Consider the following 26,493-nt stretch of genomic DNA (forward strand, 5'->3'; position numbering starts at 1 on the left):
TCAAAAAAATAAAAATACAGATGAATATAATGACAAATTCCATGTTTGTTTTGTCAGTGTAAATTGTTTAATATTCTCTACCACCGAGGCTAGCAGGACAGAATTCATTCTAAAGTTATGAGCAGCCTCATATGATATCTTTTTTTTATGTTAATTCACTGTTCCAAAGCCCTGGGATACATTTTAATTCACCAGCTCAGCATTAGTCCTCTTCAGGTCCTGTCCATCCCGTGTCGCTGTTGCCCACGGGAGATCTATTCATTATCTGTGGTTGACAGAAAAGCAGCATTACTGAAAATTCAAGGTGAAATCAGTTCAAACAACCAGCGTAACATTGTGCTAGTGTGTCACATGTGCCAACTTCTGCTATGGTGTTATGAGCTGTTGGATCCCCATAATGTTGACATCTGGGCGCTGGCAATAAACAATGAGTGAGACTGGTAGGGTTGCTGCTATATTGATATTTACCATAATATTTATCACTGCATTCCCCCCTCATCAACTGACCCGTGCATCCACAACAAGGACGTGACAGAAAATCAAGACATGGTGGAGGGTTCTGATCATTTTGTTCTCATTTTATTCACACCCTGGTGATTTGACCCTTCCTACTGTTTCAAGGCTGCCCAGCCTCTGCTGCACCTATTTCCATTTTCTCTGCAGACAAAGCATTTCTCCACCCTCCTGTAACTCTGTTACCTTTCCCCTCCACCTGGAAGTCCTCAGGCAGCAGCTTGTCCTGTCGGTTGCCCAGGCTGAAGGCCAGGAAGGAGAGGATGAGCGAGTCCATGATGCTGATTATGGCCAGGATGTAGGCCCAGCGCACCGTGCAGTTGCCCAGGGTGTACTTGTCAGTCCGCTGGCCACACATGCGCTTCACCTCCTCTGAATCCCAGCCATCAGGATAGATCATACAACCAATGGCCATGCATGTACCTGAGAGAGGGAGAGAGAGCGGCACGCGACGGTGAGGCTTTTGAATTTCGGGGATTTCAGTTCATCAGTTACTTCCTTTCATTTGGAAGATATGTACTAGCTGATAATTTATTCTGACACACTAATTTTAAAAGATGTGGAGAACCTGTGAGTTGGCATTGAAAGCTTGTCTTTTTATATATTGGCACGTTAACCAGTGAGACAGCATCTCACTGCTGTTGAAGGGTAATATCACAAACCACCTTCTCCACCTCCACTGCTGCAACAATAAATAACAACACAGAGGACCCACCCGAGGATTTTAACACTTCACGCACACACACACACACACGGGTAAGTTGCTTAGCAACTCCAGAGCTTCTCAGCTCCAGAAAGATAAACTAGTTCATCCATTATTGACTCTGCAGACTGACAGACTGCCTCGTGCCGTCCCACCTCAGCATGTGGAGCCTAAGAAGGAACGTTGGCACATAAACACACACGTCTCTTTCACTTTCTGAGCCAAACACAAACATTATTTACTCTCTCGTGTCTGCGTGACTGCAGCTTCTCCTATGCTTAGTGATACATCAAGAAGTTAATTATATGTTATACTACCTGAAAACATGGAGACTCTGTACTGCAAAACAAGCTTTTTTTTAAGTCTTTACCTCAGGGGCCCAAAGGTAGAATCTATTTAATGTATACTAAATACCAAACAGGCACATAACCTTAACATTAACAATCAAAACTAAATGCAAAATCCAAAAACCTCTCCTTACCATAGCACTAAATGTAATTCTCACATTTAAAACAACTGCTTTGGATGTCTGTCCCAAAGTGAGGACTGGCTAAAGAAGCCTCACTTTGCAAAGGTGTCCTCACATCCAAGGTGTAAGACTCGGATTGGTCCTCACAAACCTTCCTGCACACACTCTGGTGTTTGAGAGGAGAAAGTGTAACAGCACACCTCCAGGTTAAGCTCATTATTTGTCTCATTATCCTTTCACTTGCAGCTACATCTGTTCACAAGCTGCCTCGTGTTTCAAAAACGGGATCATGTTTCGCGTCTGTGTGTGCGCGCGTCAGAGGACTCCTGCTGCTATTTATGAGGCCATAATTTAAAACTAATGTGCGTTATATTAACTATATAAACTGTTTTGGGCACAGTAGTTTTAATATTGTGGCTGACAGGGGTCAGCATGGCCACTGTGACTGACACAGGCTCATGTGCAGCTTTACACTGTTCCCATGCTGAACCCTGAACCCTGAACCCTGAACCCTGGAGCTCACTGGAGGCCAGCTGCATCCAGGCGCAGATCTTGTACACGCTCCCCGCGTTGCAGAAGAAGAAGAGGCTCAAGCAGACGATGCTGCCCACCACGAGCAGCATGGAGATCCCCACGAAGAACATGGCCGTCTTGAACGCACCGGATGGGATGGAGCCGAAGTCCAGCGCGCTCCCTTTGCAGGTGAGCTCCGAGGTGAGCGCGTTCCCGATGCAGTAGTGGAAGAGGCCGAAGTATCCGGCCTGCGGCGTGTTGACGCTGTCTCCGATCCAGTATGGCTGGATGAACACCACCACCGTGATGACTGCGAAGGTGATGGTGAACACCGTCCACAGCACGCCCATGGCGCGGGCGTTACGCACGTAGTTGGTGTGGTAGATTTTAGCTGCTTCCTGAGCCGGGAGCATGGCTCAGCTCAGCTGTCACCCTTTGAATAGTGTGAAAAGTTTTTTTTTTACTACTCCACGACTTTGTGAAGCTGTTAACGAGTGGATCAGTCACAGCGCTCCAGTTTGGAAACGACCTGCTGCCAAAATGCACATTTGGAAAAATCCTCCTTCCTGAGCGCTGCAGCAAAAAAAAAAAAACGACTGGAGACGTCCACTGTTGAAAACCACAGCTGCGAGAGAGACTCAGTCCTGTTCCCCCTGCTCCACAGAAAGGAACTAGAAGCGTCTGCACAACTGGACTCCACGACAGCAGGTGTTTAACTGTCTCTGCAGGCGGAGGCCGCGGTCCTCAGAGAGGCCTCATCAATGATGAATGGTTAAAAGATCCTCTCACAGTAAACGTAATTAAGTCGATTCCCCTTTCACTTTAACGGAGAGGGTAATTAATGAATTACTTTAATTGATAATACTTTTTATTTAAGATATATTTAGAATACAGTTGATGCACATAACCCACTTCAAGACTTTTCATTGTTATGTTTAATGCCTAAAGTGTCTTATATGGAAAGAAATTCCCTCTTCCTATTTTGTATACTAAAACTGCATAAAATAATAATAATTATAATAAGAAGAAGAAGTTAAAATAAATTAAAAAATCAAGGCATTATCTAGGTGTCTTCCTATGAGAGCCTACTGTGATGAATAACTTACTTGTATGTACTACAGTCCAACACTAGGTGGAGGTAAAGAGCTGTAATCTAAGTACATCACCTTTTCTCAACGTGTTTCTTATTTTGCTCCAGATAACTCTTCAAAGACATCCCAAAGTTGTGCAGGGGTGTTTTAGTATAATGATAATTTATAAAAACAGCAGCTGGAGTTTATTTTGCAGCTGATTGGTGTATGAAGCTGTGCTGCCCGGTGTAAAGTATTTTATGAACAGATCTTAATACCTTAATCTGTTATGTGACTGTAAAGTATTTTGCAGCACAAACCCATAAGCTATAGTTTTACATTGTCCTCCTGTTTTCTGATGCTGTCTTCGCCCATCGTTGATATAAAATGTGTGTGTCCTGTTGAAAATTCGTCAGCATCAGCCATGAAAACCACATTCGCTGCATTTATTTAAACAAAATAATTATTATTATTATTTCAATCAGCAAAAACCTGCGTGAACAAAACACTTGGCTAAATAAATAATGAAGTGTTAGCCCCAGATCACATTTTTTACTTAAATGCATAATTTTCAGTGAAATGATTGTGATGTTTGCCGTCTCTCCACTACGCCCCTAGGTGTTAGAATAGATGTGTTAGATAGATATATAGATGTGGTGTGTGTGTGTGTGTGTGTGTGAACATTAGTTTTTCTGTGTACAAGTGTGAGCATGATAGTTATACCGCCCCAGTGTGAAGGGGAGGCTGTTTAAAATCAAGTTATTCAGGAGCAGCAGTGTGTGTGTGTGTGTGTGTGTGTGTTTGTCTGTGTGTGTTTGTGTGTGTGTGTGTGTGTGTGTGAGAGGGAGAGATTTACCCTTTACACCCTCTTTAGGCCTATTTGCTCTGAGAACATCTGAGAGCACAAAGGAGCTTTTCTGCCATTTCAGCATCTTTTCCTGTCCCTTTCTGCCCGTCTTCTTTAGAGGCCGTTCCCATAGAAACGAGGTGCAGGATGCTCTCAGAGAGATTAGGGGGTGGGTGACGGGGTACGATGGCAGAGAAGTCGAGCACACAAAATAATTAGGTAATTATACTAATTTATCGGCCGATAGCTAATGCGGTGAGTCAGTGAAAAGAGCGAGCGATGAACTATTAAAATCACAGCTGGAGTCAATTCACATTTGGTTTAGTTTTATTCCAATAAATTGAATTTTCCAATAAAAAATTCATTGTTTCACAGTATTATTTCTCACATTGGTGTACATGCCATGTGTACTGAGCATATGAAAACCCTGTAAATATCATGAAAGCCATGACATTTCTTGTTTTTAATACCCGGGCAGTTTATTCTATGAGAGAGGGGTTTCTGCTCCTATTGTCAGCTGACACAGATGGCTTCCATTATGTATGTGTGTGTGTGTGTGTGTGTGTGTTGCATGTGAGTGAAAGCATGCAACGGGCTTGGGGCAGAGGACCAAAGAACAGGCACTCCTTGTTAACCTTCTCCCTGGCCTCATGCCCTGTGATGCAGCAGTAACTCAGTCAATGAGTGTCACTGCTTCTCTGAAACACCCTGAGGCTGCAGCAGCTTCCACGAGCCGCCCTCCAGCCTCCACCATAGTTGCTGCCTGGTCATAGCTCAGCAGGAAGCAGCAGAGCCTGGCTGGAGATGGTGCAAAGTGTGGGTCAACGTGTGCCCTCAGGCTGGAAGCTGGACTTTAGATCTGCTCTACAGACTTACTTATTGATCCCTTACTATGGTGAACATCTACAGTGTAGCCTGGATGATCGGCATGCTGAATTCTTTAGGTTCAAATGCTGAAATGTTCTTAAAATATTATTACATTCAAATAATGATATAGTGTAAGACTGCATGTCATAGGGATTCCTGAAACATCTGGTTGCATCAAGACTACTTTAGTTACTAGTAGCACAACACATCCAAATCCTTTGCATTGTGGGTAATGTGGGCACCGTGTTTTGACAAGGTTCATCCTTGTAACATGTGGAATGAAATATATATATTTTTTCCAATGTTTCATCATGAGTCCAACTATTTTTTACTGGATCTAGAGCGAAGAAGGTTAGGGTTATGTTAAAGCCTTCTGTATCTGTACAAAAAACTGTAGTAAAAAGTGTTATATGGTATAAAGTGTATAGAGTTAGGTGATGGCATGTGGATTTTGAACATTCACTAGGACTACACTAGCTGTAGTCTCCATGCAAGTTAAGATAACTGGCTACTTGTTAATGCACATACATTAAGAAATATAAGCAGCTTCTCACACACACACGCAAACATCAAACAGGCATCATCAAATGACTGTGCATGGGCTCAGCTGTGTATTTCCACCGTGTAGGGAAGCAGAGGGAGGCAAAAAATAAACGTGAAATAACTGTGCATAATTTGTGTGCCTGACTTTTCTTTTTTTTTTTGTGAGCACCTCTTTCTCTGCCAGCCAGTGAGTCGTCAAATGTGCGTTTGCGTAATCCTGGCCAATTGAAACAGTTTTGTTACGGTAAAGAATGGGGGATTAGCTTATGGAGCTTCAAAGCCAAATCTAGAAACGCATGTGAGGGATTATAGACACATCAAAGAACGGAGAATACATTAGGGTGCAGTTTCATCTTCCATCTCACTCCCTCTGTCTTGCTTTTTGTCTTTGTCACTAAAGGTGGTAATATGATGGTGAGGTGGAGCATCTGAATAGAAGATTGGAGTACACTGGGATTACATTCATCTCAGTTTTATGTTTTATCTGATATGTGAGGTTTATGTGACATCCTGTGGATTTAGTAGTGTTTGTCTGCACTGTCTTTACATTATTAAGTATATTATTGCCAAAAGGTAGGATCCAAAACACTGTGGCACATTAAAATTGTGAGGATGAGTCATCACCATGTTTTCAGGACAGGATATTATCACATGCTGCCTAAATAAGAAGGAGGACGTCAAGAAAGCTTCACGAAGTGGATTTATGTGTGTGTGTGTGTGTGCGTGTGTGTGTGTTGTTGGAAAAGAAGGAAAGTGTCAAATCTGAGCTGGAGAAAGAATTGACGATTTCACCGTGACTGACAGAACCCGAGGGTGGCTGGAGTGATTGTACTGAAACGCCTCTTATGCAATTAGGGTGCTGTTTTTTCGACTATATGCGGCCCTAAATATAGGGATTATGCTTCAGTTTGGCAATTTCAATATTAAAATATCTTCAGGGTTTCATAACCCACACAGTCCTGTTACGAAATAGGCTTTTTACATTGTAAAGTGCTGAAGAGGAGGTGGTGTACGGGGGCCAAACTCAGAAAGGGCGCATTTGAAAACTGTAAACATGCCTGAAGAAAAATGGAAATGATTTAAAACGTGCTTTGAAATCCAGTGCAACCAAACTCTCTAATAGTTTGTATGAGTTGGACCAGACATAAAAAGGTGTGTTTGACTGTGCACCGTCCTTGTTTGTGTGTTTCGTTGCCCCCGCTGTGGTGGCGCGCTCCCAGCAGATCTAGGAGGATTGCAGCTTTATCCTCATAACTGGATGTTAATCTCGTGTGGAATCCAGCACTGCTTCCGAGCAACGTACCCAGTGGAGCACTCATATCACCACCTGGTCCTCGGGTCACCAACACACAAACACTCACACACACACGTAGAGTCATAAGCTCCTCTGTGCACATATAGTTATTTGTAAGAGTGTACTGTGAGCGTACAGGCCTTCTACAATCAGACAGAAATCTGTCAACAGTACAGATACAGATGAAGATGGTGGCATCTGTACATCTCTAATGAAACGGTACCAGCTGGATTAAGCTCTACACGTCTACAGAGACTTAGTTATATTAGGAAAATAATATCTGCAGTTCAGACTTGACCTGTAACTGGCAAAATGTCAGTTTTGATCTGTTTGCCTGAGTCATGGATAATGTGGAAAATGATGGTTTGCAAAGGTTGGAGCTTTCTGTGCAAGTGTATCTGAATCATGTCTGCGTGAAACACTGCCAGCGTCACTGATAGCTGCAGTGCCAGAGGACATGTGGTGAAGTCATTTGCATTTCTTTTCATGCTGTCCACCAGAAAAAAAAAAAAAAAAAAAAAAACGACCTGAACAAAACTGTGCATACAAGATACGTCGAGAGGTATGGGGGGAGTAAAGGTGAAAGAACACATTTGTGTTTTTTTTTTTTAAATGAATCTGACTCTGGAGTGGGAAGTGAGCTGAGTGCAACTTCCTATTCACACCACAGCAAATTAGCTCCATCTTCAGCAAGATCATAATAACCTCTGCATGAGTTCCAACCTTTGACCTGAAGGTGTTTGAACCTGCGGCCCCTCCCCTCCACCCGTCTGTGTTTATGGCTCTTTAACGGACCTCACTTGTCTCTCAGCGATTGGTCTGCACCACCTTTACAGCCCGCTGTGGGTGTGTCACGGGGCGGGGCTACACAGGCCTGTAGCGCTCGCTGATTGGTCGGCAGTGCAACAGGAAGGCGGGACTTATTTGACTGTTGGCTGTAGTGCCTGCTCATCAAGTGCTATTATGCTGCTTTCAGGGACTGCCCGTATTATTATGTTGTCTTAGAAACTGCAGATAAATTGAGGAAGACCATGGGGCTACATGTGGAGTCAAGTAAAAAAGACTTTTAGAATCCTAGAGGTAAATTGTCCGGGCCTTACTAGTTACTTTACATATTTATATTTTACAGAGAAACCAGGGAGCATAGTGTGATAAGTTGTTATAAATTAACCTTCATGATAAATAGTTAAATTCACTTTACAGCATCAGCAAATGGAGCGTCCATGCTAATGCATGTTTAATTATAATCCATTAAAATAATCCTTTTTAGAGTACAGGAAATGTGGGAGCCAGTGGTTTCCGAGTTTGACTTGTAGCCTTTTGAGGAATAAAAGCGTTTATGTTTATGTTTATGTTTCCCCCTTTGCAGTTTTGACCTTTTATATTTCCTCAGTGTTGCTTGTGAGTGTCCAGACTTTATAGAAGTAATATAGTTGGAAGAGTTGATAATTGATTTCTTCAAGTGAGGGATGCTCTTCCTAACTACCTTTAATAACAGAGGATGCATTATTTATTAGAATTTGATGACTGGATGTTTTGCCCTATCAAACTGCTGAATAATCCTAGGCATCCGAGGTTATTGCCTACTGCAAGGAAGCATCAACTGTGAACTTTAAGTTTCCCACAGCCCCTGAAGGCGGCACCGCCCTCTCCAGTTTACGCTCGGGGCTCATTCAGCGTGATCGCGTCTCTCGCGGCGGCGCTGCGCTTTCCACAGAAGCGCTCGCATGCTTCACCCTTACGCGCTTCAAACAGGATGTAGCGACTGACACGGAGCGCGGAAAGAGACAGAAGTGGGTTCAACTCTGCGATGTGACAAGACAGCACCGGGCCAGAAATGACCGTCACAGCGGAGGTGGAGAACAAGACAAGAGGTCCCTCTGACCTGAGACTCGCAGCCCCGACGCAGCAGCAGCAGCAGCAGCAGCGCACGGTGAAGACGCACTGATCCACCCGGCACAGCCCAAATACTCCACATTCCGTCGGTGAACCTTGAAAAAAAAAAAAGATAATGGCGAGCCAGGGCGACTGCTGCGTGAAGGTTGCGTTGAGGTAAGCCTCCGACGTCTGTCTGCTGGAAATCTGCCGACCTTAGCGGTCCACATTGTGTCTGTGCCTCCTGTGCGATCAATTAAATGCAGCCTGCGCACCTACAGCCCGGTTTTTACCATTAGCTCCCCTTCATGTGTCTGCTCTTTGCAGGATGCAGTAGAGGAGCCTTGCACCTTGCTTAGGGGTGGGTGGTGCTCTGCACTGTATTGATAAGGGCATGCATGTGTCGGTGTCACGCTATCGCCCTGTGCTTTTTGTTAGAGGGCACAAGTTGTCCACAGCTTTAGGTGTGTGCTGTGTGGAGCCTGCACTCAGGATGTAACGTTGGGTTAAGGACACATGCATCCAGGTGCAGGATGGAGAATGGGCGTTTCTCTGCACACCGCGTTTTGTATTCTTCTTGTTGCAGGCAGCTACCTGCAGTCTCACCTTAACCTAATGTCAAGTGAACATCTCACATGTGGATGACTGAGTTAGCTCTATAAACTGGTTTTGAAAGCTGCTTTTCTCCCCCCCCTCCCTGTCCTTGCAATTGAACCAGGCACAAAGAGATGCTCTCCTTCAGAGCTGGGACATTCACTCCTTTTGTTAGGAATGCACGTTGAAGCTCAGGCAGCACGGCAGCTTCTGGATTCACATGAGGGTGTATTAGCAGCCTATCACCAGTACTAAATGCAGATCGAAAGCGAGAGTGTGCTGGCACTTGCTGGGTGACAGACTCTGAAATTGAAAGGCACGACTTCAGTGTGATTGGGGGCTGCGTCTGTAATGATGCTCAGTTTACAGTGTGTGTGTGTGTGAAGCTGAGGCGGTGGTCGGACAGACCCTCCCAAAATCTATCACATCAACTAAGGAATCCCATTTTGCTTCATACTGTGTCCTAATGGGTCTAAATATTGTCTTGAGTGAATGAAACATCAACACAGCATCCTTGTGTCTGCTCTTATTGTGCAAATACAGGAACTGCACCAAAGTAAAGGTGCAATTTAGCTTATTCATCACGGGCCCCTCTGAGCTCCTCATATCCCAGTTTACAGTCATTTGCTTGAACCTAGTGGGGGTTGATGCACAGAAGGAGCCTTTTATGATGAACCTTACAACCAATGGCCCCACTTCCCCCAGGGGAGATTTCAGAATCACTTGTCAATCAGCCGCTGAGTGAATCCCTTTTGTGCTCGTTCACAGCGACAATGGTAACAGGAAGTTGGGTGGAAGGAGGTGCTGACAAGAGAGCAAAAAAAAAAAAAAAAAAAAAGGTGAAAAGACAAGCCACAGAGACAGCTGGTAGCTGCTGCTCGACTGAAGTTATTGATCCTTAGTCTTTAGCTCTGAGCTCTGTTGATGGAGTGGAACTGAATGAGTGAAGTTGACACCACGGTCTCCATCTGCTTCTGCTGATGCAACGTTCACATGATCACTAATGTATAAGCTATGTAAGACAGAGTTTTCATTGTGACCAGCTGCTAAGCTGACATTTACTTTGGCAAAAGAGAGAACACAGGGCATGATGGCCTCAGCCTCACAGCTCCAAACTTTAAAATCAGCTGTAACCTATTGGCGTACGTTTCACATGGTAATTTGTGTAATTACACGACTGCGCTGTTGGACGAGCTCGCCCCTTTTCATCATGTGCGGTCTGTGTGTGCATTTGCATGCCGCAAAAGTGCCACAGAACGTGTCCGTGTCCTCTGCAGGAAATGGGAAGCACACAAATAAACACGCAGAGAAAGATAACTTCCTGCCTTATAAGTGACAGTTTTCCCAATGACCAGCCAGCACTTTTTTTTTTTTTTCCCAGAGAAAGTCGGCTGCTGATAAGAGAGGATGGTGTTTAATTGCTCCCATGTTGTGTTGCCCCCAGGCGGGCTGCAAAAAGTGCACGTCTCTAAGTAGTTTGTGTGGGCATGTGGTGAGTTTGTCGAGAGGGCCAAGCAACACACACACACACACACACACACACACACACACACACACACACACACAGTCTGAGTCGCAGGCTTCCATTTCCTGAAAGTCTGCACTTCCCAAACAGTGTCCCTATAACTAGTAACATGACCTACAATCCTGCAGGATTGCCCCAGCAGTTGATTTATACACACACACACACACACACACACACACACACACACACACACTTAGGTCAACATTTCTGCATTGCAGTCAAGTCAAACATGATGAGAAGCATGTCGTGTAATGCCCTAGTTAGTAGCTTTTGTTAAATAGCTTCATACCGCTGCACTCACTTACAACATAAGCTTAGTCTGATATAGGCTGTAGGAGTGACCCGACTTATTTTCCTGTTCTTGATCATTTCATCGCAGTCGCACACACACACACACACACACATGCATGCAGTTTCACTGTGAGCGCCTCCTCCTCCTCTCGTTGATCTTATGTTGAGTGCTGCATGTGCTCCAGATTGAAAGCTTTATGTTAGGACTGGCTCTGAGATCCTATAAATTTCCCTGATGCCTTCTCTGTATGCATGCGTGTTGGGTGTAAAGTGAAGTAAGAATTATGAGCAGAGTGTAAATGCCCATTTGCATATTGATCTTTGTCCACTCTGCAGCTCAATGCAGCGAGTGACTTTTGTCTTGTACCAAAGTGCTAAGTCAGCCTCCTTCTCTGCGCATAAATAGACACAAAGACAAATCTGTTTGTTGCCTTTATTGTCTTTGACCTTGTGATCACTGCTGTGTGTCCTCACCTTAGCTTCACCTTGAGGCTCTTCTCTTCCACCAAAGAAGTGATTTGTCTTCAGTCCTGTGTGTTTCATGCTTTTGTGGTTCAGAAAATGGACATTGATGAGATTAAATAGGATAAAAAAAAAAGAAGCTTTGCAAATATAACACAAAATATTCAGTGTTCTTTCAGCCCCTACAGGTCGATCGCCGGGGTATTTTTGGCCTTTAGTGACGCAGAAGAGTTTGGCTTAAGGGTGGCAAGAGCTCAACTAAGGAAAATATAGTTTGTTTTTTTTTACTTTTAGCATTTATCTCCCAAAACAGAAACATAAAAAGTTTCTTTAGAAGTTTGCAGACTAGCGTTTTGCCTCTCCATGACCAAAACACTGGCTTCAAAACAAAACCGGAGTAGAAGAATACAACTGCGGAAATGGCCCCGCACAGCTGATACACAAAGGCTTTTAAATGGGAGTGCAAAAAAAAGGTGGTGTTTTGTTGCTGGACGTATGTCCTGTGTAGGCTACCAGTCTCGCCTGTTTCCTGTGTGTGTTAATAGTTTGCCACACAGGCTCTGTCTGGGTTACTCGCTTCCCCAGGGGGCTGTCTGTAAAAAAAAAAAATGCTTTGGTGGGAAACTGTGTGTCTGTTTATGTGAGCCTACAGTAGGTCATCAGCCTGCAATACTATATGTGCTTGTCACAGGGCAGTGCTGCAATCTAATCTTCTCATGGAGGCATTCTTACACTCGGCCTCAACATTCATCCCCCTGCTGACCGGCTTGTTGCACATTTACAGCCGCCGGTGAAGAAAAGCAGTTTTGCTTTGTCCCAGCTGAAGCACTTTCTAATCAGTGAGTCGGACTCAAACGAGGGAAGAGGAGCAGGAAACATGACAGAGCACACGCCCGAGTTGGCAGTCCACAGCTGTGCATCACTTCCTCCTCGTGCTTGCTGATCATGGGCTTTTTTTTTATTTTTTATTGTTGTTGCGCTTAAAAGCGAAGATCTTCCAAAGTTCTCCCTGAATGTCTTTAATGGCATGTTGCCCACCTGGCTATTGCTCAGCACAGTGCGTGAGTGCCTGTGTCACTGCTGTGCAGAAGAGGTCTGTAAAATGACTTCTGAATGTAACATTTCATGACAGCAACGAGCTTAAACACATGGTCGTCACTGGTTTCCTAACAGTCGACCTGTTGCGTAATCGGGCTCTGCGGCTTTCGGGAGCTTGTAGCTGCCTGGGAGGTGAGAAAAGTCTGGTTGGGTTGCTAAGCTGCACTTCGTAATCCTCGTCCCCTAACAGTAATGTGACTTTCCTATGACAAGTGAAGAATAGAGCTTTATGATCGGGTTTCTGTGATGGTGACGTTATCGGGGAGGAGCTGTCAGAGTGCTGAATATCTGGGCTCCGACAGGGTGAAAGTTTTATTAAAGATTTAATAATCTTTATTAAAGATTATTAAATCTTTTATTAAAGATTTAATAAAACTCATCGTGCAATCGGGCTGTTAATGAACTTCCTCCTATGAAGTGCATCAGCACTCCCAAATGGCGTACTGCTGTTGCAGAATGACTTCCTGTAAGACTGGCTGCTGGACTATCCCCACTTCCTGTTCACTTCCTGCTTTGTGAGCTATTGATGAGCCTGTTGACGCGATTCAGTTGAGACTGAAAATCACCTCAGGCTAGAGCCTCGGCCCTTCATTTACAAACCTTCTAGGAATACGTCTGCTGGCCTGAGCGAGAGCATTAACTGAATCTCCTGCTTTAAAAAAAAAAAAAAAAACACAACAGTTTTCTGCTCTTCCGTGACAATAAAAGGCCTGCAGTTCCTCATTAATAGATGGAGAATACACAAGCATCCAGTGTGTTAACCATGTCCTCCGACCACGGCACGCCATCTCAAACTTCCTTCTAAATGTTCGCCTCATCCTTTTGTTTTTGTCCTGCTCGGGCTCATCTGCAGAAAAATACAGCGTGAAACTGTGACCAAAATGCTGGAATGTCCCCAGCTCCCCCTCCAGCTCCTTCCACCTCCTCTTCGCCCACTCTTGCATGTGCACGCATACACACAAACCCGCACACACACAACAGATCTGTATTTATTTGAATTCATCTATTTGAATTCAGTAAGGAATGAAAGGAGCTTCAGTCTGAATATTTGCATTTTTCTCTTATCATGGTCTTATCATATGTCAGCTGGGGCAGGCCCTCTAAACAGTCCTAATTGTTATCATTTATGCTGCCTGGATACTAGAATACAGAAAATAATTAATTTCCTTATTCTGACATTTTGGTGAGAGCTAAATACATTTTGTGGTCGGCATATTTCAATAAACCATATAACCAATTTGTGTGTGTTGTGGTGGAAATCACAGGGGATCTGTGTAAGTGTGTGTGGGAGGGGGGTGAGGCGTAGCAGAGGCCCTCTAAACAGAGCACCTCTTGGGTGAACATAGACAGAGGACACAGTGTGAATGAGTCTGATGTCACTGCAGGTCTTTGTGCTCTGTGCTGAGCTTGCATACGCAGATAAAGACACACAGAGCAAAGAATTGGAGGGTACATGGGGATGAAGCGCAGGCTATATTTTTAGAGAGCGCCGTAAAGAGGAAGGGGCTAAAGAAAGAGGAGAGCGGTTCGCAGAGTCAAACGCTGATGTCTTTGGCTTTGTTTTACCAACCGCTCTCCTAATGAAAATAGCGATGCTTCCTGCGATTCAACAGAACAAATACAAAGAAAAATCAAAAGAGGAAAAGAGACAGAGGAGGGTGGTGGACAAAGGGTGGGTGGGAGCGGGGTGTGGAAAAAGGAGCAAGTGTCTCGTCTGTTGTCAAAAGGGCTACTGTAGCGTGCAAATATGAGCTCGTAGTCGAACGTGCAGTCAATGTGTCTGCATGGGCGCATCCGTGTGTGTGTGTGTGTGCGCGTATGCCTGAGCATCGTGTGTATGAATAATATGGCCACAGCTGCACGTGCTCGCCATATTCCCGTGAAGGGAGGAAGGAGTGGAGGCCCTCAGGTGTTGCGTCTAGACTGTAAAGAGTTTATTTACTTCTGTCTTTTTTATGATGAATGTTCTTCCTAAACTAAAATTATATTATCTTCTGCTTTTTTTAAACCATGTAAAGTAGAGCTATAACCCGACTACCAGCAAATACCACTAATAGGAATGTGAAGTTCAAGAATTCTGCTTCCTCCAATTAATATTCTTATTATTGAAGTCTTTGCTTTATTATATTTAAACACACACAGACATACAAATCTTTCCTCAGCTGCTAAAATGGCCGGGGTCTTTGTCTGGAAAAGAGCTTTACTGTGCTCCTATTGTCCGGGTCTGAAGACGAATGATTCAGATTCATTTTAGTGAGTTCTGTTTCATCTTTGTGTGTCAATCCTAGTTTTAGATCTCCAAATACGTGTCAGATATGGGCTGTATGTTTGTTTTCCTGCTTCTGTGGAGCTGTAGGCAGCGTCCGGCGTGCAGATATGAAGTCTGTGTGTGTGTGTGTGTGTGTGTGTGTGTGTCTGAGACCAGCTGGCCCCATAATCACCTTCAGTGCTAAGTAGCTTAATTACTGCTGGAGTTTGTGTCTCTGAGTCTGTTTTGTATTGTGTGTGAACGGAGAGACAGCAGGACGAGGTGTTAAAACTGCTGAATTCAGCATGAAATATCAAACTGATGAGCTGAAAATCTAAAGAATTTTCCAGCATAGTTTTGGTTCCAGGTTTCTGACCGAATCACTGCAGAACTAATGCAAAACCGATCCCCTCAGACACAGCTGCTCCGTGCAGATGTTAGCATGTTGGCGCGCTAAACTAATATGGTGGACACGGTAAACATGCTAAACGTTGACATGCAAACACATGTCAGCATGCTGATGTCAGCACGTAGCTCGAAGCTCGATACTCGAGCTTGTTGTGAGCAGGTTCTCATGTCTTCACGTCACCAGATTGTGCTCATCAGCTGGCAGGAAGTCTCCTTAATGTGCATTAAAGCATTTATTGATGAAAAGTTATAGTAATTATAAGTATCATCATCAGTATATCATCAAGTAGCTAGATTAAGTAGAGTCGAGCTGCGGCCAGCGTTCGACGTCTTTGTCTTTGCAACTTACACTTTAAACTTAAGCCATTTTTTTTGCTGTAGCTTATTGTGTTTATTTATTTTGGTTCATCAGACTAATAATCATCATTCCAAGGTCATAGCCCATTTCTTATGTGTTAGCTTTATTCCTGTTGTTCTGTGTTAAGGACAGTGCATGTGTGTATTCTTCACAGACAGACAGACAGACAGACAGACAGACGGACGGACAGACAGACAGACAGGGTGTCTGGCTGCATTAGCACTCATGCTAAATGCTGTCAGACACTGTCGGAGGCTGGGCTGGTGCTATTGCTCCCCAGCCCTCCAGGGAGGCATGCAGACAAGCAGAGTCATGGCAGCAGTCTGCAGCTCGACGCTGTTTGTTGTGCCCTGTGTGAGAAAGAAAAAGGTGAACACAATCACACATGTTGGCAACTCTCCGTAGGTATGTGTCTATTCTTGATACAATACTACCAACAACAGTGTTTTGTGTGGCCTCTTCATCTAAATCACCTTTGGCATAGAATACAAAGCATGATATGAAAACATCAGCTTCAAATGTAACGACATATCAAATGTTTCATATTTGTCCCGTCATATTTCACGTCTATTAAAGGAACATTTAAGGTCACGTGGTAGCATGTCACATAAAAACAAAATAACCCAACCAGCACATGACAGATTTAACATGTGCTTTCATTAAAGCGCTTTAAAAAAACTTTAGACCAAAACAAAATGTGAACACATGTTGTCTCTGTTAGGCTTATTTATAACTAAATGACTACTTTATTGTTGCCTGTTTGCTTTTGTCTTTGATCATTCATTCCTTTAATGAGCTCACTGCTGGACTGCCATAACGTAGTGAAACACTGGATCAATTTGCAACAAAGTTTGTTGAGTCAGTGCCTGAGAGTATCCAGATTATCAGGAAGTATAGTAAAATTATACATAGCCGTGGTGCTGAGAAGCACTTCAGCTAAAAGCATAAAAAATAAATGCTATCTTAATGGCCAGTGCTTCCTCTTTCAGCGCGCTGAAGTTAATTGGAATCCAGCTGAAATTGACCAGCCCCCCTGCAACCTTGACAAGGCCGTCTGTCATCAAAACGTAGAAAAGGAAGCTAATTTGATTCTTTCTTGTGCCTCCACCTCCCCCCCCATGGAGCACCAGACACAGGGGGCAGGGAGGGGGAAATGAGTAGGGGGTGGGTGATGAGGAAGTGGGGTGGGGATTGACCCAGAATCAGCTCCGATGATGCGGACTGATATGTCCCTGTAACAGTGAGGGATGCTCATCTGAAATGGGAATGATTGAATGTCTCTGACAGTGGCGAGGAGTGAGGTTCCTGCTGAGTGGCACAGTTGATGCTGAGATGATCAATGAGCTGAGCTGAGAGGAAGATGCACTGGATCTGCTGTTATTAGTGTGAATACTATTATACAGCGTTCAGATAAGTCCCAGTGACTGCTCTCTGACATCCTGACTTTACCGCTCAGTTTGTCTGTGATGTGATACAGCAGTTTGTGGTTTGTTGTCATGAATCGATACTTAAATTCCCTCTGATTCATTGATACCATGATACGTCTACTTAAGGACAGTAGACAGGACTTAAAGCTAGGGTGACAGTGTGTTTCTTGATGGAGACAGTGGGAGACTACTGCTGAGTTAGTTGAACAGTCGACCTAGCTTTTTTTTCAGACAATGTAGGACAACTCTGTCCTTGAAGTCTGGCTCAGTTAAGGAAACACTCATATTAACACCAATGAACCAGTTTGCTCATTTCTGCTCCAGCATGCGACACTGCAATGCCAACACAACCAGTCACACCAATGAGCACAGAGTATGTGAGGCCTGCTCTCTCCTTTCACTGGTTACCAACTGGCAGCGGTGCCTCTGGCTACAGGGCTGCACAGTCTGTGAGGTTCGTTTGATAGATAAGGTTAAACACAAAAGCTTTGAACAGTGGCTCCCGTGTATTTTATGTCTGTGTGTGGCAGCGTATAAAGTGGTGGTAGACTGTAAAAATAGCATAGTCATAGTTATTTATTGTATTCATGTGGCTACAGAAGAGACGTGATAGAATTATGAAACTTATATTAATTTCCAGTTTTGTCCAAGCAACATTCTTAACTCCAGTGCGACGTTGAGTTTAAGTTTTACATTTAAGCCTGAGCTTTGGATGAAAATGTAAACAACATCTGCTCTGATATGATCGAAGGCTCCTCAGAGTGTAGCAGCTGGGACGGACGAATGTTTAACTTGAAAAATTATGATCATTCACTGCAGATTGTGAATATTCTGAGATCTTCTTACCAGCGAATTGACAACTAAACATACATCTACCTGCACCCTTGAACTTCACCAGACGTGGTGCTCTGGGGGGCATCGGGATGTTTGTATCAGTGCGGTAAAGCAGACGCCAAATGGGAGTGGCAGACAGTTGCCAGTCTGCCCGCCACCACCTGGGCGAGCCAGCTGTCCACGCCCAGCTCCAGCCGCTTGTGACCGCTGCCCCACTTCCTCCACATGTGCCCATGAGTGTTTGCTTTAAATGCGTACTGTCTTCCTTGCTTTCCCATCTCCTCATTTCACACTCCCTCAGCTCTGCCCTCCCTTTACTGCATGCACCACTGCTTCTGTTTGTCCAAGTGGGTCTGTGTTGGTGCTTTCTCTGCCGGTGCTCCCACCTGACTTTCACTCAGTTACCATCATTAACATGCTGCGTTTGTCTCTCTCTTTTTTTTTTTCATCCTGTTATTCTGTTCCCGAAATCAGATGCCAAGGTCAGGGCTGGCTTAAAGGCGTTTCTCACCTTCACGTCTAGTTGATGCCAGATTATTTCATTCATAGCTAACATGACCCTACTTTGCCAGGGACAAGACACAGTCAGGTGCCTGTTTCTTATTTCTGCCATCCAGTTAGAGAGCACTGGGCCGGCATATGAAGTTGTGTGTGTGTGTGTGTGTGTGTGTGTGTGTGTGTTTGGCTACCAGCCTGTTAGCCTGCTGTGATACCGGGCCCATGTGGAGGATTGGAGGCCTAAGCGAGAGACTGATTTTGTAGTGAATGGCCTGCTTCCACAGCGCATTATGACAGAGTGCGCGTTGTTATTACACTCACATGCACAGATACTGATTAGTGTAAGAGCATGGACGTTAGGGGAAAGGTGTCTTAGATGGATTGTGATGGAGAGACGGAGACATGAGAAGGTCGATCGCTCGGGGGCAGAGACAGTTGATGGTTTTATGGGTGGAATCAGTGCAGACGGCTGTTCTAGGAAATCAATGGGAGCACTGATTAAATGGGCAGCAGGACAGAAATGTCTACTGTAGCTCAAAATCAAAAATGGTGCCTATCAGCAGCACCCTGCTTCACGGAAGACGGTAGCGTTACAGGAGCTCTCTGATAAATAGGTTTTAATGAAATGAAAACAAGGTGTTCATTAGGTCAGAATTCATTTAATTTAATGAATTCCTCATTTCTCAGTCAAGTAAATCACTGCACATTCATTTTAATGCTATGAAATGCATTTTAGGTTTAATTATGGAACAATTAGATTGAACAAACACTGACCTTGAAACAACTGCACTGTTTTGCTCATACTTGGTGCATTTTGTTTATTAATCTAGTTTTCTCCAGTTTTTGACACCAGCAGTGAGATGTCCACCATCCCTCCATCCATCTATTCATCCTGGGGGGCCTCTCTTGTTTCATCCCGCAGTCACTGATATGCCCAGAGCTCCTAACCCAAAATGGGCCAAACCAATTTCCTGAGTTCTCAGGGCTTTTTTTTTTTTTTTTTTTTAACATCATCATGCAACAATATTCATGAATTGCCTTTTTATTCTCCGTCTCCTGTTCTTGTTCTCCTTTTCCTTTACTCCCCCTGCCCTCCTATTTCAACTCTTGACAACAAGAAGAGGGTGGATACAGTGAGAGAGCAACTGAGAGATAAGTGGTTCAAAGAGTGTTAAGCAGCTCCACCTCAACATGTTGTCAGAAGTTGTGTATCAGGTGTGCAGTGTGACAAAGGCTACTATCACGTGTAACTAGGACGACTCCAAAGATTTTCAGACTCTTTTCCCAATGGAATAACTATTGAATGACATTTGTTGCCGAGTATAAAGTCACCTAGATGAAAAATCACATCAGTCACTATGTTGTGTCACATTGACATAAGATGCTTACTATGCTTGGTCCTCAAGGTGAAGGTGTTGACCACTGGTCCAGGTTGGTGCTCATTTCCAGGAAGAAAGGTCAGTGTAGAGAGCAGGAAACAGCTTTTTTTAAAAGGTATTTTTAATGTAGTATTTTTTACTCACTTCTTTGTGAGTATAAAGACATTGACAGTGATAAGAGCGCAGCTGGGTTTGTCACTGGATGTGAAATAGAGCCAGCTCACACTATACTGTAACTCAGTTGGAGTTATGATGCTATGACCTGTTTTCTCTAAGCTTTTATAATAGTTTTTCCAAAAAGGATTTTTCAATATATGACTGAGGAGCTTTCAGTGGCAGTGAACCTCATATCTTCTTTTTGTGACTACTTTTCACACTGACATTTTGCTGTTATAATCTCCATTGCTCTCTGTCTTTGAGGAAAATAAGCCAAAAAACAAAATGCGGGGTATTCCCATGTCAGTTTTGTGCAAACGCACAAACACACCGGGATGTGTCAGCTCAGTTAATCCTAAGCTGAACTCTGACAATGACAAAGCTCTAATCGGAGGTATGGTACAAGCAAACAGAACAGAACCAGATGGAGGCACTGCGCTCCTGTTTATGTAATCTCAGTTGGGCTGGTTACATGAAGTTAATCCCTTTCAGAAGGCGAAAGACAGTTTCAGACTCGGTGAACGACGCTACAGCACTGCGATTGTGTTAGGTTCCTTTAGTTGAATGTAATACATGACTTTGATTAAGTTCGGTTGTTGCTAGTTTAGCCTCCCACGTCTGCTGCTGTCCCAATAAAACATCATCTCTGACTGGTATAAAAAGGAGCAGCTGGTGGCACTGTGTTTCATAAAAGTACGCAGGTCATACCTGCCTCAGCAGGTTAACAGCAGAGGTAACAAGGGAGACATTTCTGAAGGGTTTCATGTATGGTTTAGCAAACAATGGGCCTCGACGCTTTTAAATATGCACAACTTTGAGTTTGGCAGCAGTTCAAGAGGCAATTTTATATTCTTGTTCATTTTGGGATCAGTTTGAATGGCTTGTTTGATAAATGGAGCCTGCTGCTGCTGCTGTACTGCAAGTGTGCATTATTCCGTGGCAAAGTGCCGTTAGGGTTTATGAGAAATTGAGCCTGTGTGTGTGTGTGTGTTTGTGTGTGTTTGTGTGTGTGTGTGTGTGTGGGGAGCCACCACCCTGGCAGCTGACAGTGTGGTGGAGCTGTGGTGCAGAGAGATCAGCAGGATCCTGAAGCGGTTTGAAAAACCACTTGGCTACCACCAACATGCACGGACAGGCTTGGAATCGCAGAGAAACACCTTAGTTAATGTTCTTAGTAAGAATAATTAAATATGCTTTGATATTGTACAATGGAGATTTGTATTTTCTCCTCACAGTCAGTGTCCTCAAGCTGGAGGACTTTACATAAATGCATCCATTTATCTAATGAGAAAGTGTGTCTGGGAAGGATGCTTGTCATCCTTTCTCCCTCCCTTGTTTTGAAGCATTGATGAGCTGTTGGGTATCTTTGTCTAATGGCCACTGTAGAACCAGTATTCATCATGTAAAGCAAATGAGATACGTGAGTGTAGTAGAGAGGATGGCAGAGGATGACAGCTCTTACACTTCTCCCCCTGCTGAGTGGTTATTAATAACGGAGGCATATTAAGTCTCACCACCTCCCACTTTATCAGTTTGTGTGGAGATGACAGGGGAGAGCGGGACACCAACACTGGGCAGGGTTGGGTTTCAGGATACAGACCTACATGTAGTGCATACATAAGCCATAAAAAACGTTTTAAATACATTTCAGTGAGCTGTTTCGTGTCAGGGCCTTCACGGAGCGTGTGTGTCGGCCTTTGTAAATAACCCACTAATCAGGGTATGTTGAGTACAGTAAGTCACCTGTAGAGCGTCGATTCTCTACCTGTCAGCGCCGCCTTTCCTGGCAGACGGACTGTTGAGTCATCTGTTAACAGTTATTGGATCTGCTTCGGGAGGAGGTGGGGGCTGTGTGTTTGCATGTAACACAGTTGTTAAGAAACAGACATAATGCACTGGTGTCCCACAGCATATGATGGATATACAGTATTTACTTTTTCATTGTTAAGGTGATATTTGATCAATAGGAAGTGAACAAAAGGAGAGGAAGTCGGGCAGCAAGGTGAAAGGCCACATTAGTGATTAGTTTCTGCTGTTATCAGAAGAAAAAGGAAATAGAACAGGCCCCTCTGCTGTTTCTGACATTTATGCCTTTGTCCTAGTCTGTTTTCACTGGCAACCAACTGAGAGAGACTGGCAGATGTTTGAGGACGAGGACAAGAGCAGAGAAACAGAAGAAGAGCTAAATGATGTTTTCCTGTGTTGTACAGTGATTAAAAACATAAAGAAACAACAGGGAAAGACAGAGCAGTAATGATGGGAAGGAGGTCGTATTCAAATAGTCCGAGATTGAGAAATTTGATGAGTAGAAGGAAATATGGAGGCAGCAGCTGTCTTCCTCCACTGGCTCAAAACCACAGAAGAGACAACAGAGCTCTGAAACACTGGAAGCTCGAGAGAAAACCATCAACTCTGTCTCTTTATGTGTGTGCTGTGGCTTTACTGTAGTGTTTACATTAGGGAAATTAGATCTTTGGCTATTACCGACCTGTTCTTTGAAGGTTGACTGAGCCTAAACACACACACACACACACACACACACACACACACACGCACGCTGGCAGCAATCACAGCTGCCTGATTTTATTGGTACACGGGGCTCGTTGGTAACAGTCTCGGCATTTGGTTCAGGCTATTTTCTGGATTGTGATTGGATAGTAGGTCAACAATTACGTTGCACGTGATGATTACCGTATTATTGGACATCAACAACTGTTAGCATTTGTAACTTGCCATTTGCACACACTGAGAAGCATAATATCATACCATGTAAACACAAACATATGCTCACACACTTGTAATCATTTCATATGAGGAGTCTGTGAGCAGTTTGTGTATTTCCCAAGGAACCTGGACCCTCCTAAAATGTGCAGACTGAAAAAAAAAACAACTGGAAAATAGCTCAAGACTCTCTATTTCTTTGAGTGTGTGTATGAGTGCATTGTAAAAATATTGTGTCATTATTGAAATGTGTTTTTATTTCATGTTAGAAGAGGATTTTTGACTTATTACTGAAATAACATTTTTCTCTTAAAATTGTAAATTATTGGTAAAATCTCATGATGTCTTTCTTGATTTGTATTAATGGGACCTCTCATAATGTAACAATACAAATTTCTCTTTATTCTCAAAATTGCAGATTCATGTTATTGACAAATTCTTTTTTTTCCTTTCATGCCAAACTCTACAGTCAATATGTGTGTATAATTTTGTCTCAACACAGCTGTGTGTACTGGGATCTATCAGGAAATATTTAATCAAAATGCCATGCAGTTCAGCCACGAGTTTGGTTTAACACCCACTTCTATATACAAACAGTACATTTGACTGTGTCCTAATTGTTTTCTACTAAAAGCATGTGTGACACCATCTTCACCTCCTGCTGCCCCAGTTTGTTATTGATCTATCGCTGACCAAGCAGCATCTCCATAAGCCTTACAGTCTGCTATGAGACCTGAGCTTTGATGTTGTGAACGTCCCGGAGTCCCTCTGGCAGCTGTAGGGTACCCTGCTAACTGTTTCCACATGTGTGAGCGCAGGGCACAGTGATACAGATTTTTCTTTTCCCATTCTGGGTAGTAAATCAAAGTGTACAGAAGAATTGTGAGAGATTTAAACACTTTGAAGTCTTCAAAAGTTCTCCAAGTGAAACACACCTGTGTTGTTTGAATGGTTTCATACATACCTTCACCGTGCAGCGGTCCTGATCTTTGCTGGCTGATGTAGTACACGCTGCCAAATTTGTCAAATTTCGGAGGCACTGGTGCTTTTTTTGTTTGTGTGGTGCTTTCCTCATTCAACTGTTTGATGTAAACATGATGCGTGTTTGGTTGCTTGTTAAAGAAATATGATCCTATATACAGTTTCAAAAGCTGGAATCTGATGAGAGATGCTGAAAATGTCAGAGGATTGCTTTCAGTATTCAGCGAGATCGGCTTCCTCCCTCATGTTGCAGATTACTTCACTCTCAAGTCATGCATCAGTGAATTTTGCTATCAAACGTTTGATGTGGCACTTGTGTGTGTGTGTGTGTGTCTGTGTGTGTTTGTTTGCCTTTTCGTTTTAGCCTTGTCCTAATTAGCGCTATTGGGTTTGATGATTATTATAATAAGTACATTCCCTCAGAGCTTGTGGATAATGAGTTTTCTGACTGTGTGTGTTTGTGTGTTTGTGTCTGACAGAACTGGGTTTCGGGTTTCTGCCAAAACAGGTGGGGTAATGACTGAAGGAATCATTCTCGCACCTCACATTCATCTTTGCATGAAGAACATCTAATATATAACAGTAGAGGTGTGTGTGTGTGTGTGTGTTCTCTCAGTCACTCTGTTTAGTCCCCCGGGTATTTAAACCGTTTTCCCATTAGTGTACAAAGATGAGAAAAGAGAAACACCTTAATTTACCGCATCAGGGAGCCACAGTCTGAGTTTCTCTCTATTGCTCTGTCTCGTACACACTTGCTGCTGGCTATTTTTAGCTGCTAAATGTCTTTTGGTGAGTGTGTGGTCTGAGTCTAGATCTTTGTGTGTGCGATGTGTGCTGCTTCGATCAATGTTATAGATCTTTTGTTGGCTCAGCTGGCTTAAACGTTCATCCATCCCGACCACCGTATGATTGTTTATTTATAGCTGTTCCATTTCTTGTCCCTGTGGACAGGCTGTCTTTGTTTTTGGGTCTCCTTTGTATGTATGTATGTTTATGTGTGTGTGTGTATGCTTTACTTGTGTGTGTCAGGCATGTTTGTTTATTCTTGTTTGATGCAGAGCTTGTCACACTTTTCCAGATTTCAGCCATACTAGAATTTTTGGACTCCTCTGTGATGGTGGAGAGAAAGACAGGGTGAGGACACTCAGAAGAGGAAGAGTGTAAAACATTAAATCTATACATGTATGATATTCAATACTGGCAGCAGCCACTAAGTATATTCACTGCAATTTTTGTAGAGCTCAAATTGACAGATTTTGTCTTTAGAAGCTGTATCAAACTAGCTTCATATTTGACTTTTATCTAAATAATCCAGTGTTAATAAATCATCAAACATGTTGGGAAGTTTTCTGTCAATTAACTAATCAGCTCTAGAAATATTTAGGAGCTAAAGGGTTTAAATGTAGTTCACTGTACAAAAGCACACTACAGGCAGGACTCACAAAATAGTTCCTATAAATTTGGTATATTCAAATAAACTAGTCATTTAATAGTCATCTAACAATCCTTGCAGGCCAAAAATTGAAAGACCACGTGTGCTCAGCTGTGAGGAAAATTTGGTTTAGTGGTGGCACCATATCCAGCTCTCTTAATACATCCAACCAACAAACAGAACTGCAGCACTCTGGTCTCTTTAAAACTCAATTGCACAACATGCGTCATTATACATTATTGGAATGTTTAAGAAGTAACAATCCTACTACTACGAATTGGCAATGACTAGGGTGTTTGCACTATGTCAGACATTCAGCAGCAGAAGTGAGTTCTGACGAGCTCAGCAGAGATGTAACTGAGTTATTCAGTGGTCAGCATAAGATGAGGGGAGGAAGAAACAGAAATGCACTTTGTATATACAATACAGAGAATTGCAAAATGTGGTGTCTCATGGTGAGGTTCTGAATGGATGTCATGGTTGAAATGCTTTATAAATTTACAATCTGCTCTTTGGCTCGCTGCCATACCTTATTTACTTCTTCTGAGTACCCGACTCTTTTACAACACAGTCGGCGCTGTGAAGCCAGCGCTCTCCTCCTCTGCCACATCTACTTTGTGATGATAATTGGCTTAAACGGCACTCGCATGGGATCTGTGGTTGAGATAAATTAACCTCAGTGTCAGGGTCATCTCTAGCATTAAAAGGGTCTCATCTGTCTGCAAGCTGCTTTCTGTGTCGCGCCGTCTGTCATAAGGTGGTCCGGGGTTTGTGAGCTGAATCCGACTATTGCAGTGTCTTTAATTCCTTTACGGGAGACCCTGTCAAAGCCTTAAAGAAATAAAATGCTGTTGTCAGCTGTTTGTGTGTGTGTGTGTGTTTCTATAGCACCATAAACACTTACGTAAAGAAATTACTGTGAGTGCTTGTGGTGGGTGTGGTTCTTAATGTATGCTTGAGAGGAGCCATGTGTGAACAGAAGATAGTAGAGAAGGTTGTTTTTGAACTGTGTGTGTACAGTATTTGTTTTTTGAGATGCAGTGTGTGTCTTTGTGGTGAAGCCACTATCCTCACAGCTGTTTGTGGTGTTAGGGACTTTAGAGCTTTATACATTGTGTGTGTGTGTGTGTGTGGGTGTATGCGTGTGTGTGTGTGTGTGTCTTTGTTGCAGCATACCATAAGGAGTTTCTAATGTGGTCTCTGTATGAGGGGGAGGTGGTTTGCATCCCGTGAAGATTGGGGTTTTAGTACGTGTAGAGGTGGGCCCAGTTGTCTTGTACTGCTGGCTCATGGCTTTTTCTGTTGCTTAAAGTGATTACCTCCCCACAGTGTCTGCACTGTATGTCTGAAATCTCAAGATTAACACTGGTCTACGAGACCAATCTTC

General features: G+C 43.4%; 2 protein-coding genes across 3 annotated transcripts in view; one reads left to right on the plus strand and one right to left on the minus strand.

Moving 5' to 3' along the window:
* Window positions 1-120: 120 nt before the first annotated feature.
* lhfpl5a (LHFPL tetraspan subfamily member 5a) lies at window positions 121-2,856 on the minus strand. Its single transcript, XM_026347361.1, has 3 exons — window positions 2,209-2,856; window positions 700-936; window positions 121-265 (listed from the first exon to the last, which is right to left on the minus strand). Exons 1-3 carry the CDS (start codon window positions 2,609-2,611, stop codon window positions 255-257), a joined length of 651 nt encoding a protein of 216 aa, XP_026203146.1. The 5' UTR covers window positions 2,612-2,856; the 3' UTR covers window positions 121-254.
* A 5,669-nt stretch (window positions 2,857-8,525) lies between these two features.
* Window positions 8,526-26,493, plus strand: part of kif21b (kinesin family member 21B) — a 53,041-nt gene continuing 35,073 nt past the window's right edge. For both annotated transcript variants that reach the window (XM_026347359.1, XM_026347360.1), the window contains exon 1: window positions 8,526-8,871. In XM_026347359.1, the coding sequence (XP_026203144.1) occupies window positions 8,831-8,871 (41 nt within the window). In that variant the 5' untranslated portion in view covers window positions 8,526-8,830. The remainder of the gene's footprint in view (window positions 8,872-26,493) is intronic.

This window comes from Anabas testudineus, chromosome 5 (assembly GCF_900324465.2).
Source record: "Anabas testudineus chromosome 5, fAnaTes1.2, whole genome shotgun sequence".
Taxonomy (NCBI): Eukaryota; Metazoa; Chordata; class Actinopteri; order Anabantiformes; family Anabantidae; genus Anabas; species Anabas testudineus.